The sequence below is a fragment of the Mustela putorius genome, unplaced genomic scaffold, assembly GCF_011764305.1.
Source record: "Mustela putorius furo isolate JIRA1106 unplaced genomic scaffold, ASM1176430v1.1 tig00003914_pilon_pilon_pilon, whole genome shotgun sequence".
Lineage (NCBI taxonomy): Eukaryota > Metazoa > Chordata > Mammalia > Carnivora > Mustelidae > Mustela > Mustela putorius.
The window spans coordinates 2,704,956-2,725,193 of NW_025422061.1; the positions used below are offsets into that span (position 1 = coordinate 2,704,956).

The 20,238-nt window shown below is 53.0% G+C and overlaps 1 protein-coding gene across 1 annotated transcript in view; it reads left to right on the forward strand.

Moving 5' to 3' along the window:
- The window catches only part of LOC101686749 (gamma-2-syntrophin-like), a 179,829-nt gene that overhangs the window by 140,530 nt on the left and 19,061 nt on the right, over positions 1 to 20,238 (forward strand). The window contains 4 exon segments of the mRNA XM_045069242.1: positions 2,015 to 2,086; positions 8,595 to 8,718; positions 8,721 to 8,779; positions 17,553 to 17,570. Coding sequence (XP_044925177.1) covers positions 2,015 to 2,086; positions 8,595 to 8,718; positions 8,721 to 8,779; positions 17,553 to 17,570 — 273 coding nt within the window.

Here is a 20,238-nt window from a genome sequence, read left to right on the forward strand (position 1 = left end):
CAGGTGATTTCCCTCAACTCTAGTGCCAACCAATCTTCGACAAGGCAAGAAAGAATGTCCAATGGAAAAAATGGTGTTGGAAAAACTGGACAGCCACATGCAGAAGAATGAAACTGGACCATTTCTTTACACCACACACGTAAATAGACTCAAAATTGATGAAGGACCTCAAAGTAAGACAGGAATCCATCAAAATCCTTGAGGAAAACACAGGCAACAACCTCTTTGACCTTAGCCGCAGCAACTTCTTCCTAGAAACATCACCAAAGGCAAGAGAAGCAAGGGCAAAAATGAGCTGTTGGGATTTCATCAAGATCAAAAGCTTTTGCACAGCAAAGGAAATAGTTAACAAAACCAAAAGACAACTGACAGAATGGGAGAAGATATGTGCAAATGACATATCAGATAAAGGGCTAGTATCCAAATCTATAAAGAACTTATCAAACTCAACATCCGAAGAACAAACAATCCATCAAGAAATGGGAAGAAGATATGAACACACATTTCTGCAAAGAAGACATCCAGATGGCCAACAGACACATGAAAAGTGTTCCACATCACTCGGCATCAGGGAAATACAAACCAAAACCACAATGAGAAATCACCTCATACCAGTCAGAATGGCTAAAATTAACCAGTCAGGAAATGTCAGATGCTGGCGAGGATGCCTAGGAACCCTCCTACACTGGTGGTGGGAATGCAAGCTGGCGCAGCCACTCTGGAAAACAGTATGGAGGTTCCTCAAAAAGTTGAAAATAGAGCTACCCTACAACCCAGCAATCTCACTACTGGGTATTGACCCTAAAGATACAAGTGCAGTGATCCAAACGGACGTGTGCACCTGATTGTTTATAGCAACAATGTCCCCAATAGCCAAACTGTGAAAAGAACCTAGATGTCCATCAACAGATGAATGGATAAAGAAGATATGGTATACACACACACACACACACACACACACACACACACACACACACAATGGAATACTATGCAGCCATCAAAAGAAATGAAATCTTGCCATTTGCGACAACGTGGATGGAACTAGAGGGTATTATGCTGAGCAAAATAAGTCAATCAGAGAAAGACAATTATTATATGATCTCCTTGAGATGAGGAAGTTGAGAGGCAATGTGGGGGCTTAAGGGGGTAGGAAAGGAAAAAATGAAACAAGATGGGATCGGGAGGGAGACAAACCATAAAGAGACTCTTAATCTCACAAAACAAACTGTTTTTGTTTGCGTGGGGGAGGGGGGTAGGAAGAGGATGGTTGGGTCATAGACATTGGGAAGGGTATGTGCTTTGGTGAGTGCTGTGAAGTGTGTAGACTGTAGCCCTGGGGCTAATAATACATTATATGTTAATAAAAATTTTAAAAAATTATAAAAATTTTAAAAATCAGGTGATTTGATCATTATTATTGTTAAAATAGTTGTAAAATGCAGTGTCAGGCCAATCATAAACATGTTCAGTTAAATTGATAAGATAAAGCTTTTATTATTCCTTGAATGGAACAGACTAGTGATGTTAGTCCTAAGTCACAGGACAGGACACACATACTTCAGGTCACACTCTGGCAAACACTCAGACTCACCCACACTCACATGCAAACTAGTTACCCTCTAGTAACTAGTGTGTGTGTGTGTCAGATGAGCTCCTGCCTTGCCCGTGTGTGCCACACCCCTGCGGAGGTGAGCACAGGTGACCCACGTACAAGGGTTAGCATTCCTCCCATCCGGCTCGCGGCTGAGAATGTAATTAAGGTAAAGGCTCTCCGCCACTGGGAACGTTTACATTCATCCAGCCAAAAGTACCATGTTTAGTTACACGTATACTTTACAATTTTTTCTGTTTTTATTGAGGTGTAATGGACAAAAGCGCAGTAACTTTATAGTGCACGACACGGCGGTTCGCACGCTAAAGTGACTCCCAAAGATAAAGACTTTATCTCATCTCATTAACTTTTAGGAATAGGAAAATGCTTGTGGTTTATATGTATATTTTATAATTCTCACAGGTGAGCACATTAGACTGGGCACAAGCAGAAAAATCCTACAACCTCTGTGAAGTACTATTTAAACTTCACAAGGTAGGTACCCTCTGTGCACGAGATGCTGTCATATAAATAAGATGTGCCTTTGGGTTTGAAAAGTCCATTGAAAGATTAGGTTAACCTGAAAGTCTTTAGCTCTCTTCCCATTCCCCACCCTCAAAGCTGCCATCCTGCTGTCCATCAAGGTGGATGGCTGGGTGTTGGGTAGATGGATGGATGGATGGGTGGGTGGATGATGGACATATGGGTGGATGGATGGGTGGGTGGATGGGTGGATGGATGGACAAATGGATAGGTGGGTGAGTGGGTGGATGGGTAGGCATATGGGCGTATGGGTGGGTGGTAGGAGGTGGATGGATGGGTGAGTGGATGGGTGGGTGGTGGATGGATAGGTGGACAGATGTGTGGATGGACAGAGTGTGCATAAGTGCGTAGGTGCACATGTACTGGGAAGAGGGTGTTTTGTTACCGCCACGTACAGTAATATGTTCCAGAATCTTTGGTTGATTATTGTCTTTGCCATCGTCTGTAATATATCAGATATAAACCTGAGCTTTCATATCCAAGTCTGGCCTAGGCTGACCTGAATGACTAATCAAATAGTCCAGTCCTGTTAGAGGGAAGGCACTCATTGCCTAAGGAAGGGCAACATGTTACCTATAATGTGCATCCCAGCTTTCAGAATCATTCTGTTGAGTTGAACAATTCCAAAGTAATGAATCCATTGCAACAGCATCCATTCTCGGTTTCTGCTCGGCCGGCCCATTGGGGACTGGTTGGGTCAGGGGGTCAGGGCTGTGAGCGCTCAGTGGGACTCAGTGGGCTTGCTGTTCCCGCATGTTGCCGTATTGGAGATGACAAAAACTGGTGACTATGGATTCCACCAAGGTGCACATGCCTTGGAGACACAGTTGTCCCACTGTGCACTCTTGGCAGATCTCAGAATGGGAGAGAATTCTTTAAAAAATACTAAATTACACAAAAATGTTGGGACAGGGAACCTGAGATGGGACACGTGGGAAAGAATGTGCTGGTCACTGAGCCCACTCAGGTAAGGGCAGACGACCCCTGGAGGGGCATAGTCCCCCCACTTCCCTGGCAGCCGGGGGGGCCCGGTGTGCTCCAGCTGTGGCTTGTGTCTAGGCTGGCAGGGAGGCAGGGCCTCTGGCTTCCTGCCACTGCTCAAGGAGAACCCAGGGCTCACCACCCATCATGGGGGCAGAGGCGCAGGCAGCCTGCCCTCAGCCTGCCAGGTGCGGCCCTGCTGAGGTCAGGCCGGCTTGCAGCGTGCAGCAGCGGGGACGACTGAGGGCCGTGGATGGTTCGTGGTCATGCGTGAAGTGCCTGCTCTGGAGTTGGAGGGGCCGAGACCACCCCTTGGAGTTTCACGTGGTTTCTTCGCCTCCATCCATAGTCTGTGGAACAGGAGCCGTCCTAGGGCCCTCTGTCGTACGATCCTTTCAGCAGGGTTGTGTTAATTCAGTGTGGTGCTGTCACTCTGGGCAGAGTGAAGTCCCCACTCCGCATGGCCTCCTGGGCGTGTCTGAGGTCCCTTCCCGTCCTGCGCGTCCTGGGAGCTGGGACGCGCTAGCGCTGCGGTCGGGGCCAGTGCACTGCCCATGACTGTCTCGTCCTATGTGAAGTTGCCTGGCGGGAGCTGTAAATCAGAGCTCAGAAGTCCTTCTGGTGTGAATTGTTGCCCGGATGTCTGTCTTCATTCCTTAGGCTTCCGTGGCGACGTTTCCATGCAGCTGAGTCCCTGCCCAGTGTGCGTGCCCAGCAGCCATCCTGGCTGGACAAGATCTTGTAAATCAACACCATTTTATTGCAGTAACAGACCCCTGTGAGTCATCGGATATTAAGTAAGACGGAACCCTAGGGATCAGGAGTGTTGTACTGACACACCAGCACAACCGTGAGAATATGAATTAGTTGTGATGCCAGTGGTGACCGTAATTGTTATTTACTTATACCGCCTCCATGTGTTTCCTCTTCAAATGGTGCCTTTGCACGTACCTACCTTTCCACAGTAGCTGGAATGCATTTGCACAATTATTTGCTCATGGGTGAAAGTGTGAAGTTCTGAGGAGGGAGAGCCGCCTCTGTATTTGTGCTCCACTGCTAGGAGACGGACAACACAGACACGTGGGTGTGTGGGACGTTCTCTCATCGCTGAGTCAGGCACCGTCTGTCTCCATTGCTCACAGAGGGGTTGGGATTTCAGCCTGTGGTCAGCTGGACTGGGGGGCTCAGGGCCTTGCGGGGGGCAGCTCTCTGATCCCAGCCAGGTGGCGCGCTGCATCAGAGACAAACCTTCATTCCTGCTGCGTTGTGTTGGTGATAGCAGGGCACTGAGCATGTATGTAACATGACACATGGCATGCATGATATCGTATATGTGATACGTGGATGTGCACGTGCAGGACGAGACCATACCGTGTTGGCCGTAGCATGTCAGGGCATATTGCTGTTGGCCAGACTGTGCTGCTGATGAGGCTGGTGTGCAGAGTGCGATGTCTGTGGGCTTCAGTGAGCTGTCGGGGTTGGGGGTCATACACACTGTGGATGAAGGCTTTCTCCACGCTTCCTCTGGAAAGACCAACAGCAGGTCTTGACTGTGTAGTCAGGGACGTGAGTTTGGGAGCTGTGTCCTGCCAGTTGCCGCTTTCCTTCGTTCTGGGCAAGTAGCTGGCAAGGACGGAGCTCTTCCAGCAGCAGCGGCCTAGAAGGAGAGCTTCGACTCAGCGGTGAGGGAGGCAGAGCCCTGAAGTCTGAGCTACTCGCTGTGAGGCCAGAGGATTTGTCCTGTGTCCCCATGCAGGAGGGCAGGATCCCCTGCATAGAAAGCACCTGTGTCCCTTTCAGGTCAGTGCATGCAAATCCAAGCAGGACGTCTCTGTCTAAGTTGAAAATTAAAACCATACCCCGTGCAATTTTTAGTGTGTTTTGTCTGATAATTGGACCTTGAAAAGTCATTAATCAAAAATTAGAAGTTTTGAATGAAAATTCTATGTTTTAAGTTTTGGTTTGCCTCCTTAAATATCCTCGAAAAGACTTTTAAATTTGAATCTGGGATTTTAGGCTGCCTGTAACAGTAATGCACATGGGAAACATATTCCCAGGAGACTATGAAAAAATGGTAAAAAATTGACATTATGTGGAAGCTGTTCTCAGGGCAGGTCATGTGCAGACTTTCATCTGTCAGTACCCAAAAAAAAGAATTTCATAGAAAGATCTAGAGTCCTTTTCCTTTTTTGAAAAAGGTGGCTCACGGTCCCACGTCAACCTCTTTGTCATCTTGCCTGTGGCTTTCCGCACGCTGGAGGTGTGGCATTGGTGCCCGGGGTCAGCCCTCTGTGTGGATGTTCCTCCTAAAACACCAGACAGCCGCTTCTTCCCCCACCCCGTGGGACGCCCGGTGAGATGGCGGGAAGGCTCTCGGCACTGCACGTTAGGAAGTGATCATGAAACCATGACGTTAGCCAGGAGCCCAGCCATGGCACCAGGTCAGGCAGCCCCGGGGCCCGGCAGTGACAGTGAAGACAGTTTTGTAGAATAAATGGTTTTTACAAGGAGGCTGCGTTCGGTAGGTCATGGGGCATGTTTGGAAGTGTTAAGTAGCTGCTCACAAAATAGGATCTCCCTTTTGCGCGCACCTTCCGTCACTGTGGAAAACCCTCCTCATGCCTCGACTTAAAGTCGTCCATGTGCTGTTAGTTCTCTCTCGAAGACTGAAGACGATGGCTGCCCTGGGAATGGATGCAGGGCACAGAGCTGTAACGACTGTCCCTCAGGACAGCCATTAGGATGTGGTCTGGGAAATACATGTTGTAGATGCAACATCGTTTCTGACTTTCTTCTCCCTAAAAGTTACTTCTACTGATGCTTAGAATTGTTGTTCCCTAGTTCAGCTCTCATCAGAAAATGGATGAGAAAGTTGCCTCAGTCAGATTGGGTACAGAAGACACCCAAACCGCGCCCAGCTCCCGGAGGGCACCTAGTACAGGTGCCGCCGGATGGCAATGACCATCCTGCAGGAAACCCCCAGGTGTCTCTGCTCGACGTGAGAATATCCCAGTTAAAACCATCCATCCCTGAAGTTCACTTGACTGTTTGGCCAAGGACATGGACAGTAAGGTTTCTGTAGGGGGCCTCCCGGGAGGGCTGAACTCCCCCTTTACGTCTGAGCTCAGCCTCAGTATCACCCACGGCTCCAAGCTCAGAGGCACGGGGTAGCTGCCTGCAGCCTCACCGGAGGCTGGATGGGACCCAGGTTCGCTCAGCCTCCAGCTGCTTTTCTAGGCTGCTCTGTCTCACCGGTTGGAAACATTGCATTCAGGAATCTCTCTAACTTGATCTCCAGAAACCTGTGAAGCAGTGGGTTTCTGGAGTTGGATTCCCAGGGAAGGGGGTCCTCAGCGGAGGGATGACTAGGGATGACTGTGCCGTTGGCTCAGCTGCATTGCTGCAAAGGGCAGAGGGTCTCTAAGAGTGGGGTGGGCATGGGGGTCAGCAGAGGGACCCTGGGCCAACTAGGAGACCCAGCATAAAAGTGAGCTGTCTCTGTCTTTGCATAGACTATGGTTTTGCAAGTGGGAGCAAACCCCAAAACATGGGGCTCCTGCCTGGCAGGAAGGCCTGAAGGCTGGGGCACCTCTGTCCCTGATGTTTGCCTTCCCGGGGAAGAAGGCTCTAGGTCCCTGAGAAACACAGTCCCAGGCTGTGGAAGTGGCCACAGATTTGCATCTCCAAGGGATCTATACTTAGGCTGTCTAGTGCCCCGCAGATAGGAGGCTGGGCCCGGAGCCTAGCAGGGGAGCCGGGGCTGTGTCAGAGGAGCCCCCACCCCACACTGACCGGGTGACTGATTCAGACAGGAGCTGCAGAGAAGCACCAGGAATGAGCTACCATGGAGCTCTGTGCACACGCCCACTCTGTTGACAGCGCATCATTTGCTGTGCAGCTGCGTACTGGGGTGACAGAAAGTAAAGACAGCTCTGAAGCCATTCTGTGTTCTGTTGCGGGATGTCCCAGGTTGTTCAGAAGCTATTTTTTAATTCCTCCTGTCTTTTCCTAATACAGAGCTCAGCTCACTGCTTTGAGTTATAAACATGTGACTCCCTGGAAAGTGACCTCATTCCCCAGAACTGCTCTAAACGAGTAATTCAAAAGCGACAAATCACTACGTGGGGGAGAGCATTGAACGGGAGCTCAGTCTTAGCTCATGCGATGGTCGCACCGCTCTGTGTTGCCTTAAGGGCGCGTGCTCTCGTGCTGGTGCGTGGTGACCTGGCGTGAGCTGAGGACGTGCATGTCTTATGCTTTACTGACCACCTGCACAGCCCTTCATGTGTCTGTTGGCCATCTGGATGTCTTCTTTGCAGAAATGTCTGTTCATGTCCTCTGCCCATTTCTTGATTGGATTCTTTGATAATGACACTGATATGTTTTTTATAGATTTGGGACACTAGCCCTTTATCTGATATGTCGTTTGCAAATATCTTCTCCCATTCTGTTGGTTGTCTTTTGGTTTTGATGACCATTTCCTTTGCTATGCAAACCTTTTTTTTTTTAAAGATTTTATTTATTTATTTGACAGAGAGATCACAAGTAGGCAGAGAGGCAGGCAGAAAGAGAGGGGGAAGCAGGCTCCCTGATGAGCAGAGAGCCCAATGTGGAGCTCGATCCCAGGACCCTGGGATCATGACCTGAGCCAAAGGCAGAGGCTTTAACCCAATGAGCCACCCAGGTGCCCCATGCAAAAGCTTTTGATCTTGATAAAGTCCCAAGAGTTCATTTTTGCCTTTGCTTCCCTTGTCTTTGGCAATGTTTCTAGGAAGAAATTATTGCAGCTGAGGTCCAGGAGGTTGCTGCCTGTGTTCTCCTCAAGGATTTGGACGGATTCCTGTCTAACATTGAGGTCTTTTGTCCATTTTGAGTCTATTTTTGTGTGTGGTGTAAGGAAATCTGACCTTTGCTGTTGAAGGGGTTTTTAAAGCATTCATTCTATGTGGTCAGGGCCACTGGGTTAACACTGGCCAATCCCAAGTGAGGGTCCTGGCCCTGTGGCCTCCAAAGTGTGCACAGAGGCCTGTCACTCAGGACCGAACTAGGCAGTTGGAGTGCCTGTGGGGCCCTGGGGGGTCATGGGGACATGGGGTGGCACCTGTGCCGTTTTCATTGCTCAGTGGTTTGGCGCTGAACCGCACCACGGAGGTCTCCTGCCTGTCTCGTAAGTTCCATAAAGAACCTACAGACCTTTTGAGGAAACACTGAAGCAGAAGCCGTGGTTACTAGAATTTTAAGTGAAAGGTTCTTTTGGCCATAATTTGCTCAAAATCAGGGTTACCTGGGGCCCATTTCCCCAGGAGCCCTGTCGGAGGACATCCTGTTCCTGCACATGCCCTCAGGTGCAGCCGCTGGGGTCACAGCAGTCACAGCAGTCTCCCGTGGGCTGGTAGTTCTGGGACATGCACAGCGTGGGGCCCAGCCCTTCATGGGAATCCCCATCCCATGCTAACACGCCACCAGCTCTGTTTTCCAGTTGTGGCTCGCAGAGGACCGCTGGCTACCCACGGACTTTGGCCGCGATGACCTGGGGCCCTTCTGCTTCAGCATCCAGGTCACCCACAGCTAGAGTCGCCTCTTCAGCATGGAGCTGGCGACTGAGCTGCTGCATGGGAGAGGTCTTTCCAAAGAGCTACCTTCATGGAAGTTCAGAGAGCCGGGGTAAGCGACTCCCAGCTTTAAGGGGAAAGCCCTGTGGATGTCTGGCCTCGTAATTCCGTGTGCAGACACTTGTTCCAGAGAGAAATGGATCTTTCAACATTGAGCATGCCTGCCTGGTTGACAAGGTCCTAGCGACCGTCTTGCTCCATGTGTTTCGCCAGGGACAGGGTCATGAGAGGGAGGAGTGAGGGGCTGTGCATCTCCGCCAAGCCATGTGTCGTGTGCGTGGAAAGCACCCACTTCCCTCTGCGGGGCTCCAGGGACAGCACGCCTACACTCCTGATGGGCAAGGCTGCCACAGACTGTTCTCTGCAGACAGCGCAAGGGAGTAACCCACCATCACCGGGACGTCCATCATGTTAAGGCACACTCGGTGGCCCTTCCTCTGCATCTTAGTGATCGCGGGGAGAAGACAGGACACCCCTTCTTGGGACAGCAGGTGTATCACTCACATGGTCGAATGTGTATCGACAGGAAGCATCAGGACTAGGTGTTTTAGTCCTCGTTGTCATGACTGTGGGGTTCCCTTTACGAGGAGGCCACCCTACAAGCCAGAGGCAGGAAATCCACACACTGATGTGTCAGGGAGAGGACTTAGTCCCCAACAGCACTGGGCTCATCCGGCTTTGCATCTGTGACCGTAAGGCCGTGGGCTCAGCCATAGAAGACCGCCCACTCCCTAAGACACGCATGTTTGGGGTGGGACGATCCTGGACCTCCGGCTTCTCTCCTGGCTGCTGCACCGGCCGTCACTGCAGTCAGTGGGCCTCCCTGTGAGGGTTTGAGCATCACTTGCCACCCGTGGGGTCTACATGGGGACATCGCACTCAGATGCTGGGAGACCCTCCTCTCGAGTGGGCCAGTGCGTCCGGAATCGGTTCTAAAGCTCATGAGGCCCCGCTTGATGCAGGCGGGTGTGGGAGGGCCAGGGGCACCCAACACTGGCTCCCGATCACAGCACCCACTTGGAGATGTTGCGGCGGTCAGCCACTCAGATCCTGAGTGCAGCCGAGTTCCCAGAGTGCATGTGGCAGTGCATGTGGGCCCAGCTGAACCTTACGTTCTTACCTTGGGTGCACATCACGCTGCCAGAAGACGAGGAAGATGTGAGGTGTCCACCGCATCCCTGGCTGTGGTGCAGCCAGGGGCCGCCCGAGCCTCTGATGGAGGGAGGCCGCAGGACCCGCTCGTCCTGTGCCTGTCACTGTGTAAGTTTGCAGCCATCCTGGGTGGTTCTGTTCTCTCTTCTCCCTTCCTTGTGTCCAGAGCCAGGGGCAAGGCTTGGGGACACCAGGCCTTTCATAGCCGGAAATCCCTTCAGAGGAAGTAGCTGCTCCTTTTGCGGAGAAGGCCAGGGGGACACTCTGTGGAAGGGAGGACCTGAGGTCTGGATAGGACATGGCAGGCCATGTGCCCGGCACGTTCTCTGGAAGTGTTTCTAGTAATGCAGGATGGAGACAATGAGGACGTCTCGTGGGTGGGGGCGGCGAGGATGAGCGTCACGATGGTCGTGACGGTGACTGTCCGGTGACGTGCGTAACAGGCCGGCCCATGCGCCAGGTCCTCCTGGAGAGCTGGGGTCTCCTCATGCAGGAGGGAGAGGTCACCCAAGGCCTCCCGAATCCGAGAATCCCCAGACCCACATGGGCTCATTCTCGGTGCGGGGGTGGGGAGGGTCCTGCCCTCAGGTGCTGGTGTCCAGCGCCGAAGCCTCTGTCCTCATTTCTCGGTTTCTGGACGTGGAGGTGAGTTCGGAAGGAGCATGTACTTTGGAAGGTGCTGGGTCAAGTCCAGCCTGACCAGTCTCTCCCTCCGTGGACATGGGCAGAATAGTTCCTGACTCCTTTACTTGGTCTGCAAAGTGAGAAAGAGTGCGCGCCCCAGAGCGTCACCGGAATCATGGTAATTTCCCCACATGCCCCACGCCACGCTGTGGGCCATGCGCACTCCTGCTCATCTTTTAAAGTGAATCTAAGGTGTGATACTGTTTCCTTTGCTTTTTCTCCTTCACTGACAAGAAGACTCTGTTTGCAAAAGTTGAGTGGCCCCTCCAGGGTCACCTGGGGAGGAGCCAAGAGACCACAGACCAGGTCTCTGTGCAGAAAACGCATTCACCCCTGTCACACGCTGCCTTCCGCATGGAGGAGGGGGCGGGTGGGAGCAGCTGTCCTGGGCGGGCAGGCTTCTCGACGGATTAACACGGCCACCGCTGTCCCTGTGTCTGCTGGCCTCGGCAACTCCTGGGTCCTACCTTTGCTCGGACCCCAGGCCAAGATCCCAGCTTTAAAACTCAACAAGGTTTGCACATTTATAATTCAGACGACATTGGTTTCCTTCTCTGTGTTCTACAGGCCGCATGCTGATGGTTTCCTGCATTCATCTTTCTTGTGCTACTCCATAAGGATTTCCAAAACAGAGCTCTGGGTTTAATCACAGGGCACGTTTCTCCCCAGTGGTTTCTCCATGCCCCTTGCATGGGCTCAGCAGGGTAGAAGCTGGGTGCTTGCCTCCCACCCGGCTCTAGCTCAGCAACATTTTTAAACTAACAGTATTTTACGTGGTACCTATCTCACAAGTCTCCTGCAGGCACCCGGGACCCAGGTGTCCCCCACACATGTGGCTGAGTGACAAACTTCCTGGTTGGGGCACCTGCGGGACTCAGTCAAGCACCTGACTCTTGGTTTCGGCTCAGGCTCAGCGGGAATCTGCTTGAGACTCCCTCTCCCTTTGCACCCCCACCACACACACGTGCTCTCTTTCTAGAACAGAGCCCTTCCCCTGCTTGTGTGTGCCGCACTGGCCTGGGTGCGAGGGCAGGAGTCGTGTCATATGTTCCGCAAGCGGGTTGACACAGATGTCAGCACTGTTCTTTCATTCTTACTGGAACTATGTTTACCTCGTGCACACAGTGCTTTCTAATTTGCAAAATGTTGTCTGTTTTATACACATAAATTCATTTTTTTTATTTATACCAGCACTATCTTCTCAGAATTTAAGAAAAACAAATAATCTTTTTTTTTTCCCCTCATCACAGCGTGCCGTCTCCAGGCCTGCGTCCAGCCAGCTGCCTGTGGCTGCTACGACGCACTAGGACCCTTCCTGTCCTGATAACAGGGCTTCCCATAGGTGCACCAGCTCTCCCCATCTCCACCCCACTGAGCTTGGAGGTTGGGGTGCTGGCTTTAGAACGCCTCCCCCTGGTTGCAGGATGTGGCGGCCTTCCGGTCCCCTCTCTGGAGGAGGGCGCCGCTCCCCCAGCAGTGGGACATCAATCATAGGGTCCCCCTTGGGTCTGATTTTTCCAGATTAGGTTGTGAATGCAGTGGATTAACATGCTTGTCAGGGCACACCGTCTGCTGACCAGTGTCCGCTCCGGGGCCTGGGGTGCGGTTAGCCTCCCTCTTGGGAGGAGGAGGAAAGAACACCCAAGAAAAGTTGATGCTCAGTTCTAAAGCGGTTACCAGCGGACGGCAGTGGGACTGATGGCTGGTTTATTTCACCTTGACGTGGGCGTCGTCGCTGGTGCGAGGACAGGAGGTGAGCACTGAGTCATGGGAGTGGGACGGCATGTGTGAAGCCCTGCCTTGGTCACAGCTCCCTGCATCCCAGACATCGTGTCCTGCTGGAGGGAGGTCTTCCAACTCCAGCCATGACTGGGCTCACTCACCCCGCGCCATCACCTGCCAGATGGATAGTGTATGAGCGCCACCCTGCCCCCTGGTGTGCTGGGGCTGTCACTAAGCCGGCTGGAGGCTACTTAGTAGTGCCTCAGCTCCTCCCGACAGGACTTGCGCTGCTGGGAGAAAACGCACTTTGCGAGGAGTTCAGGCCCTCCTGCGGCCACGCCATCTGCACACCTCAGGTGCCTCCATCCCGCGAAGCACAGTGACTTTCCCAGGGCAGGGCAAGAGAGAGCGTGTGGGTTTGGGGCTCCCTCTCTTCCACCCTGTGCAAGGCGCCCGTGTCCAGAGCTGAGTCAGACACAGAAGCTGCAGAGAACCAAGGCCTGAGCAGCAGAACTATGGTAAAGTACGATGGACTGTTCCAGGGCGGAGTGAGTGCCCTGTCATCAGAGGCATCCAAGTGTAGTCTTGCTTCTAGAGACTTTGCAGAGAGGACACCGCCACCCACAGGCTGCACTGCACAACCTCTGCCATGACAGTGGATTCAGAGGATGCAGGTGACCATGGGTGCCCAACGAGGAGCTGGCTTCAGAGGTGACCTATGGAGGGGCTGGCGAGGGAAGGAGTCGCATGTGCGAAACGGTGTGTGTGTGCGAAACAGAGCGTGTGTGTATCTTCCCTCCTCCACTGAGGGTTGGAGATGGACCCGCGGCAGGAACGAAGGTCACCACAGAGAGCCACCGGCCTCAGGGAGGAAGGGCTTGTGCTGGATTCCACGGATCCCCAGAGGACAGGACCGCAGCCCCCGCTCCTGCTGGTGTCAGGCAGGCTGGGGGTCCGAGGCCCCTCCCGTGTCACCCCGGCCCTGTGGGCATTGGCCCCCGCACCCCTCCACGCTGAAGGGGACCCTCAGAGCAGGCATCCACGCACGGCCACCCCCACGGGGCCTTCCTCCATGGGGCTTGGCTCCCCTTTGCCTGTGTGCCAGTGTGCATGTGCTGCTCAGACTGCCAGCACTGACCTAGCCGACCAGGGGATGCTGGGAGCTGCGGGGAGTGCGGGGGCGCGTGGGGCTTTCCAGGGGCACATGGGGCTGTCCAGGATTGCGGTGGAGACTGAGCTGGTATGTCCTGAAGCTGGGTTTCGGCACTTCTCCCTTGCCAACGTGGGTGCCCTATGGCTCACGGCCCCACCAGCCCAATGTGCTCAGTCTTGCTGCCACGGCTCCATTCAGGCAGGTGATAGGGAGCGGCCCATACTCTGGAAGTCATGTTCTGTGTGATGATTTGGTAACAAGAAACGAGAACTTAGGGCCCGTGTGGCCTGTCGGGCTACTGCTGGGGACACCCACAGGAGGTTGGTCCTAATGGTTAGCAGTTAGGGCTGGGGGGTGGGGTGCCACCCCGGGAGCTGTGGGAGCACCCTGCACCCTGAGGGCAGGCCTGTGTGCATTGGGGAATGTTTCTCTCTGGATGCACGCGGTTAACCAGAACTTCTCCTGCTGCCTGACCTGACCCATTTTTGCTTCATTACCCTCACCGTGCAGATAGAAAGCATTTGGACAATCATAAACGTTGTAGTTTTTTTGAAGGTGGGGATAGATTGCTGCAGACACTTTCTGGGATGCCTCTAATTAGAGCAAAGAAAGAACTGGGAGGATGGGAGGAGGTCCAGGAATGTAGTTTCCCAAGGAGAACCCAGGAGCTCGTGGGTCCTCCCAGTCCCAGCTCTGGTCCCCGGGTTTCCATGCCCATTTAGACCCAGCGAGCTACCCTCCTTGCCCCTTTGCAGCCCCGCCTGGTTGGCCAACAGTGGAAACCGGCCTCTGCTTAGAGGAGGTGAGGCCCAGAGCCCCTGGGGTTGACTCAGAGTCCAGCAGCCCCAAGGCCGGGGGATGGCCCTGAAAGTCGGTGTTTTGGTCCCAGATCCCTGAGTCAGTCCACAGCATTTCCTCTCACTTCCTCCTCCCCACACACTGTACGTGCTGTGGGCCGGCTTGCTATTTTGTCCCATCTTCTCCGTAAGCTGAGGCTCGGGGGCAAGGCCGGTGACGGGGACAACTAATGGGATGGGGCCAGAACCGAGCTCCACTCGGGCAGACCAGGTGTGTGCGACGAGTGTCTGCCTCCAGAGCATTCCAGAGAGCATGAGAGCAGGTGCTCCCACCTGTCCCCGTCCTCCCCCGGAGCCTACATCGTTCTCCAAATGAACACGGGATAGGTACGACCATAGCTCTCCTGGAAGTGTGAAGTGAGCCTGTGGTCAAAGGTTTTATTTGATTTAACTCCTTATTAATGAGGGAAGTAGAGGTGGTTTGAGCCGTCCAGAGAGCTCCTGAGAAGAAAGTCCCTGAGCCTAGGCTCTGTGACCAGGATGGCTCTGGGTGCCACTGCTGGGGAGACAGAGCCTGCACTCAGCGACCTCCAGCGCTGGCCCGGAAGGCTGTTGGCTCCGCCGGACGGCAGCTTCCATCTCAGCAGACAGAGGGAACCGGGTCAACGTTGGCCTGTGGAGCTGGGTATTGCCCAGTCCGTGGACAACCAGGTCAGGACTGCATCCCATGGGCCCGGCCCCTTCCAAGGAGTAAGTCGGGTTTCAGAAAAGGTCTCTGATCGTTTCCCATTTTTGCTCCTGAGGAGTGTCTGAAGACCGTTGTCATACCCACACAGCCTGGTTACCCTGTCCGCCGGGAAGGGAGACCTCAGGAGAGGCCAGAGCACTGACCCATCTGGGGGCCGGTGCGTCACCCACGGTCCTAACTCGGGAAGCACCAAGCCACCGCCAAAGCAGAGAACTAGTGTCTTCTGATGAACCTGAAAATACAACAGGCGGCCCAACCCAAAGTAACCAAAGGAAATAAATCAGAGTACAAATCAGTGAACCAGAAAACCCAAGAAAAACAGAGAAAGTCAGCGAACTAAAATTTGATTTTTAAAAAAATGTATGAAAGACTTGTCCGACTGATGAGAAAGAGAAGCACAACTTAGAGCGTTAGGAGCCAGGTGACACCACAGCCAGTGACGCAGATGTCTGCTGAGACAGGAAGGGAGCATTACATATACAACTTCTAAAAATGGGCTCTAAGTCTGACAATTCAGACGGGAAGGACCAGCGCGGGCAACAAAGAAACCAGCAGAGCTCCCTCGAGGGGAGGCAGGGGACCTGAAGGTGCTGTGTGGCGTAAGAACTGCGCCTTTGCTCAAATCCCTTTCTGTGAACGAGATTCCATCCCAAATAGGGGCCCTGGCGAGTTGTACTAGATACTAAGTAATAATGATAATGATAATAATGATAATAATTCCACGCAAAGCGGGCCTGAAAGCTGCATGGGGACTGTGCTTTCAGGCGTCTGTGAGGCCAGCGTCCCCCATTACCTGTACCGGATGAGAATGTGAGAAAACATAATGCAGTTATAGACCGTTGTCTCTCATGAATGTGCATGATGATCTAAACACAATTCTCCCTGATAAAATCCAATACTAGTAAAAATTATTCTAGGAAAATGCAGTTGGTCTTATAATCAATCAATTTAATCTATCAGGCTAACAATTCAAAAGGGAGAAATCGTTGTAGTAGACCAGAAAATATTTGACAAAACCCAGCGTCATACCAGCAACGTGGGTGTGGAAGAAATTTGCCCTAACCTGGTACAGAGACAACCATCCCTTACAGAAGTGCCCGCGGGTGACATCCTATGTAACGGTGAGAGACCGAGCTCTTTCCTGAGACCGAGTGTAAGGCCCAGATGGGCCCATCTGTGCCTCCGTGAATGCTCCAGCCCAGGCCTGCAAACGTTCTAGTTCTGATGCTGCCCGATTTATGGGTTTCTTCCTCTGTGGCTGCGTTCTTGGGGTCGGTTCTAAGACCTTGAGCGGTCGTTCCTGCCTTGGGTCTTCCCCTGGAAGCTTACTACTTCCCCGTGTCGCTGTCACCCTCACAGGAGCAGTGCGCCCTGCTGTGAGCCCCACGCGGGGCTCATGGGGAGTCCGCCTGTGCCGGGAAACCTGGGAAAGAAGGGCTGCTGACGCTCTCGTCCGCGGTGGGAGTTTCTGTCCATTGGATCTGGCTGTGAGGGGGCTGGGGCAGGTCCAGGGCCGTCCTCAGATGAGGAAGTCCCCAGCGGACTGGGCTGGGCAGGGCCTGGCCCACACAGGAGCTCCTGCACGGTCACCCCGTCTGTAATGGGGTGAAATGGTTTCCATTCAGTAAACTGCCTCTGACGCTCTGAGACATGGATTTGATTTACAGATGACGTTATGGAAACTGAAATGATTTCACTTACCGACTTCATGTATCAGCACATTTTTGAGAAAACCTAGAGGGAGCCCTGTTAGTTCCGGCCAAATCTGGAATTTCTCCCAGGTGCATCAGGTTCAGAATGTCACCGCACTTCACCTGTTTAACCCCACGTTGGGGCCCCTGGGCACAGTAATCAGATGCTGGGCTCCTCACCACGTGGCCACGCTGGAGCAACACAGTCCCCAAACCCAAGGCCCCCTGTTTGGTCTCGTTTTAGGTTTTCTTGTTCGTGGCCCCCAAGAGCTTCACTCCCATGCTGTGGTTGCTTCCTCTGCCTCCCTGTTGGGCCCCGAAAACAAGGCCAGACTAGCAAGGACGTTGTCAGCAAAGAGCAAATACCAAGGCAGAATGTAAGGGTCCATCCATGAATGGGCTGTACAGACCGGCTGTCCTGAGTGTCCCAAAGCCTGTTTGCTTCTTGGTTTCTAGCTGTGGTTTTGTTGCTCTTGTTCCTAGGTGAGGCTCTCCTATTCCCTCCATTCATAGAGCCTCCCCTACAGGCCACATCCTCTCCTGGATGACCTCGGCTGGGGCTGTGTGCAGGTAGGTGCTCTCCCCACCTGGGGTCGGGCCAGCTGCTCTCAAACCTCCCTCCCAACCAGCCAGCGGCTACAATGCAAGGTTTAGAGGCGCCGTCCTGGCGTGTCACCAGGAACCGACATTACAGAGGCGTCCTCGCTGCCCTCAGCAGGGCACGTGCACCCACATGAGAGAGATGTGCTGCCTTTCTGATATGGTTTGACTTTGTAAGAGAACAAGAAGTAAGCTTGGATAAGTCACGCAGTTTTCTTAATCACTTGCTTCCTCCTTCCTAACGTCATTACCGCGTTGTCCTGGATGGTGTTACCAAGTCTAACTCACACATGTTTGTAAAGCTCTTGACGTTGAAATGCGCACAACCTAATTTCCGTAAATGCTTAAATTAACCTTCCAGATACATTTTTAAGAAATCCCAAGCTTGGGTTATTAAAAGCAAAACACTAGCTTCAGTGAGAGCTCTGGAATGCCGTGTGGGATCTTATGAAGATGCTTCCTCGGTTCTCCTGGAGGAAATAAACCTTGAGGACCTAAGATACAAGCCAGTGAGATGGGAACAGCACCAGGACTAGAACGGATTTATGGCATCATTAAAAGACAATTATTAGTTTATTACCAGAAGCACCAGTTTAATTACACACTGACCTTCAGACTGTTTTCTTTACGGGCAGGAAGCCTATCACGATTCCGGAGCTCAGGGAACACTGCCCATCCACTCGTGCAGCTGAAACCGACTGCTCTTTCCTTAAACACAACTTTCCCTGAATGACCTGGAGGCACCTGGCCTCTGCTGGGAAGTCCCTTCTTCCTCCTCTCTGCATCTTTGTGCCTATCCTTACAGGAAGCCCCGGGTCCACCCTCGGGACACAGGACCACTTTCAAGTGTCATCTGAATTCAGAAAATTGAGTTTTTCCTTTAAATTGTTATTCATTTGGTTGAACAGTCTCAGGAATGACATCACAATTAAACTTGATACATTCGTGTGCAAACTTTCTAGAATGATCTCACTGATCATTGCTCTAATCCTAACAGTCCTTTTCTATTTGGCTTGTTGCTGAGTTACACCAACTCTGCAAGTGTGATGCCTATCATTTCGTGTCTTCAAACCGAGATACCGACGTGTAACCGCTCTGCACTCCTGTGGTGCGCAGACATGCAAACGTCCATGGGGGCTGGCGGCAAGGGCACATGGGGCCTCCGGCATCCATGGGCACTTTCTGTCCAGCTGTGCTCATCCCTGACCGAGGGTCATGTCCCTGAGCCTGGCAGATGTTGGCATGTCCCGGGACGGCCAGCGCACTGAGTGTCCAGCCAGCGCCTCCTCCCAGCCAGGCACAGTAACAGTGGACAGCAGTGTGCATCTGCGCCCTTGGCCGCTGGCCACACATGGCTTGAGCTGCCATGGGAGCCCCTCAGAGAACGGCTCCTGAGAGACCGTTTGAGAAAGGTGGTGTGAGATGAGGCAGAACATGTCTGTTCAAGAATGAGGCCGAGAAAACAGTCTATTTTCAGCTGAACTTGGGAGAGGAGAAGGTGGTGAATTTGCTCAAAGTCACAGAAAAATCAGACATGGAAGCATCCAGTGACATGCGGCCAGACACCTGCAGTATGTTTGCATTAGGTCCATGCGGCGAAGACAGAGCCCCCAGCCTCAGCATGCGACCGTCCCCCAACCCGACAGGGGTCTCTCGGGGCACAGACCCAGCGGCTGACACGGTTCCTCCCTCTGGAGGTCCAGGGCCATCCACCACCAGTGCAGGGACCAGCATGTGCCCAGCCCTGTCCTCAGAGCCAGGCACACTCCGGGGCCCTTCCTCCAAGGCCCAGCACTCTAACCAGGTGGGAGGAGCCCTCCACTTCTGGGACTCCAGCAGCCTGGTGAGAGCGAGCCAGGATCTCCCTGCATCACAGGGTCCCTCCTCCATGCCACCCACAGCATTCTTCTTGCCACCTGAGCAAGCTTGTCCACCGGTGCTGGGGGCCTGCTCCTACACCCATGCCACAGCGTCCGGCCCACTCAGGGTGTCGGCTCCATCCTTGTATCCGTGTGCATGTCTGTGTTTGACAGCAGCCAACCTGTGTGTGAGTGCAGTGCACACGTGTCCACACACGGACAGCGAGGGTCTGGGGAGTGGAAGCAGGGACGTGGAGGATGCACCTGATTCATGTCTCAGGAGCGACGGGGACAAGGAGAGGCGGCACTGGGTAAGTGTGCTGACATGGGCCGTGGCCGCCAGTCCCTCAGAGCAGACAACCCAAAACAGCCGGGGAGCCCCAGGGCTGAGGGTGACTGGTGCTCGCTGGGAAAGCCAAGCAGGGAGATGGCATAGGAGTCCACATCCTGTCCTGGGAGGAAGGTGAATTTCCATTTAACGTCAGGAGGACCAGTGTTGGAGTCCATGCCTGGACCAGCCATGACCCTGGGAAACTGGCACAGACTCTCCTATTCTCCCTTCCAGAGAGAGCGTATGCAAAAAGATGTTTTCCGGGAACCCCTGCAGTAGTGCAGATGTTACAGACACGTTTCCACTGGTCACTGGTGTGGCATTGTCACTATAGGCACTGGTGGAGCATCATTGCTCTGTGTCCTGTTGTGGTATCATTACTGGGGTGCTTGTGTGGCATCGTTATCATAAGTACCAGTGTGGCATCATTACTGTGGGTACCAGTGTAGCATTGTTACTTTGGGTATCTGTGTGGCATAGTTACCACAGGTACCTGTGCAGCATCATTACTACGGGTACCGGTGTAGCATCATTACTATGGGTACCAGTGTAGCATCATGACTATGGGTACATGCATGAGATCATTACTACATACACCACAGCCCGTGTTCAGCTTAGTGATTGAATGACTGCCTCCCTCTCGGCTGGGGACATGATCAATGTGAGCAGACACAACTGCTCATGTTGAATCAGGAACGTGCCAGTGTATTTAGAGTGCCAGCCTTCGAGCCAGACTTCATGAACCTCTTCGGTTATGATGCCTCCAGGTCCACC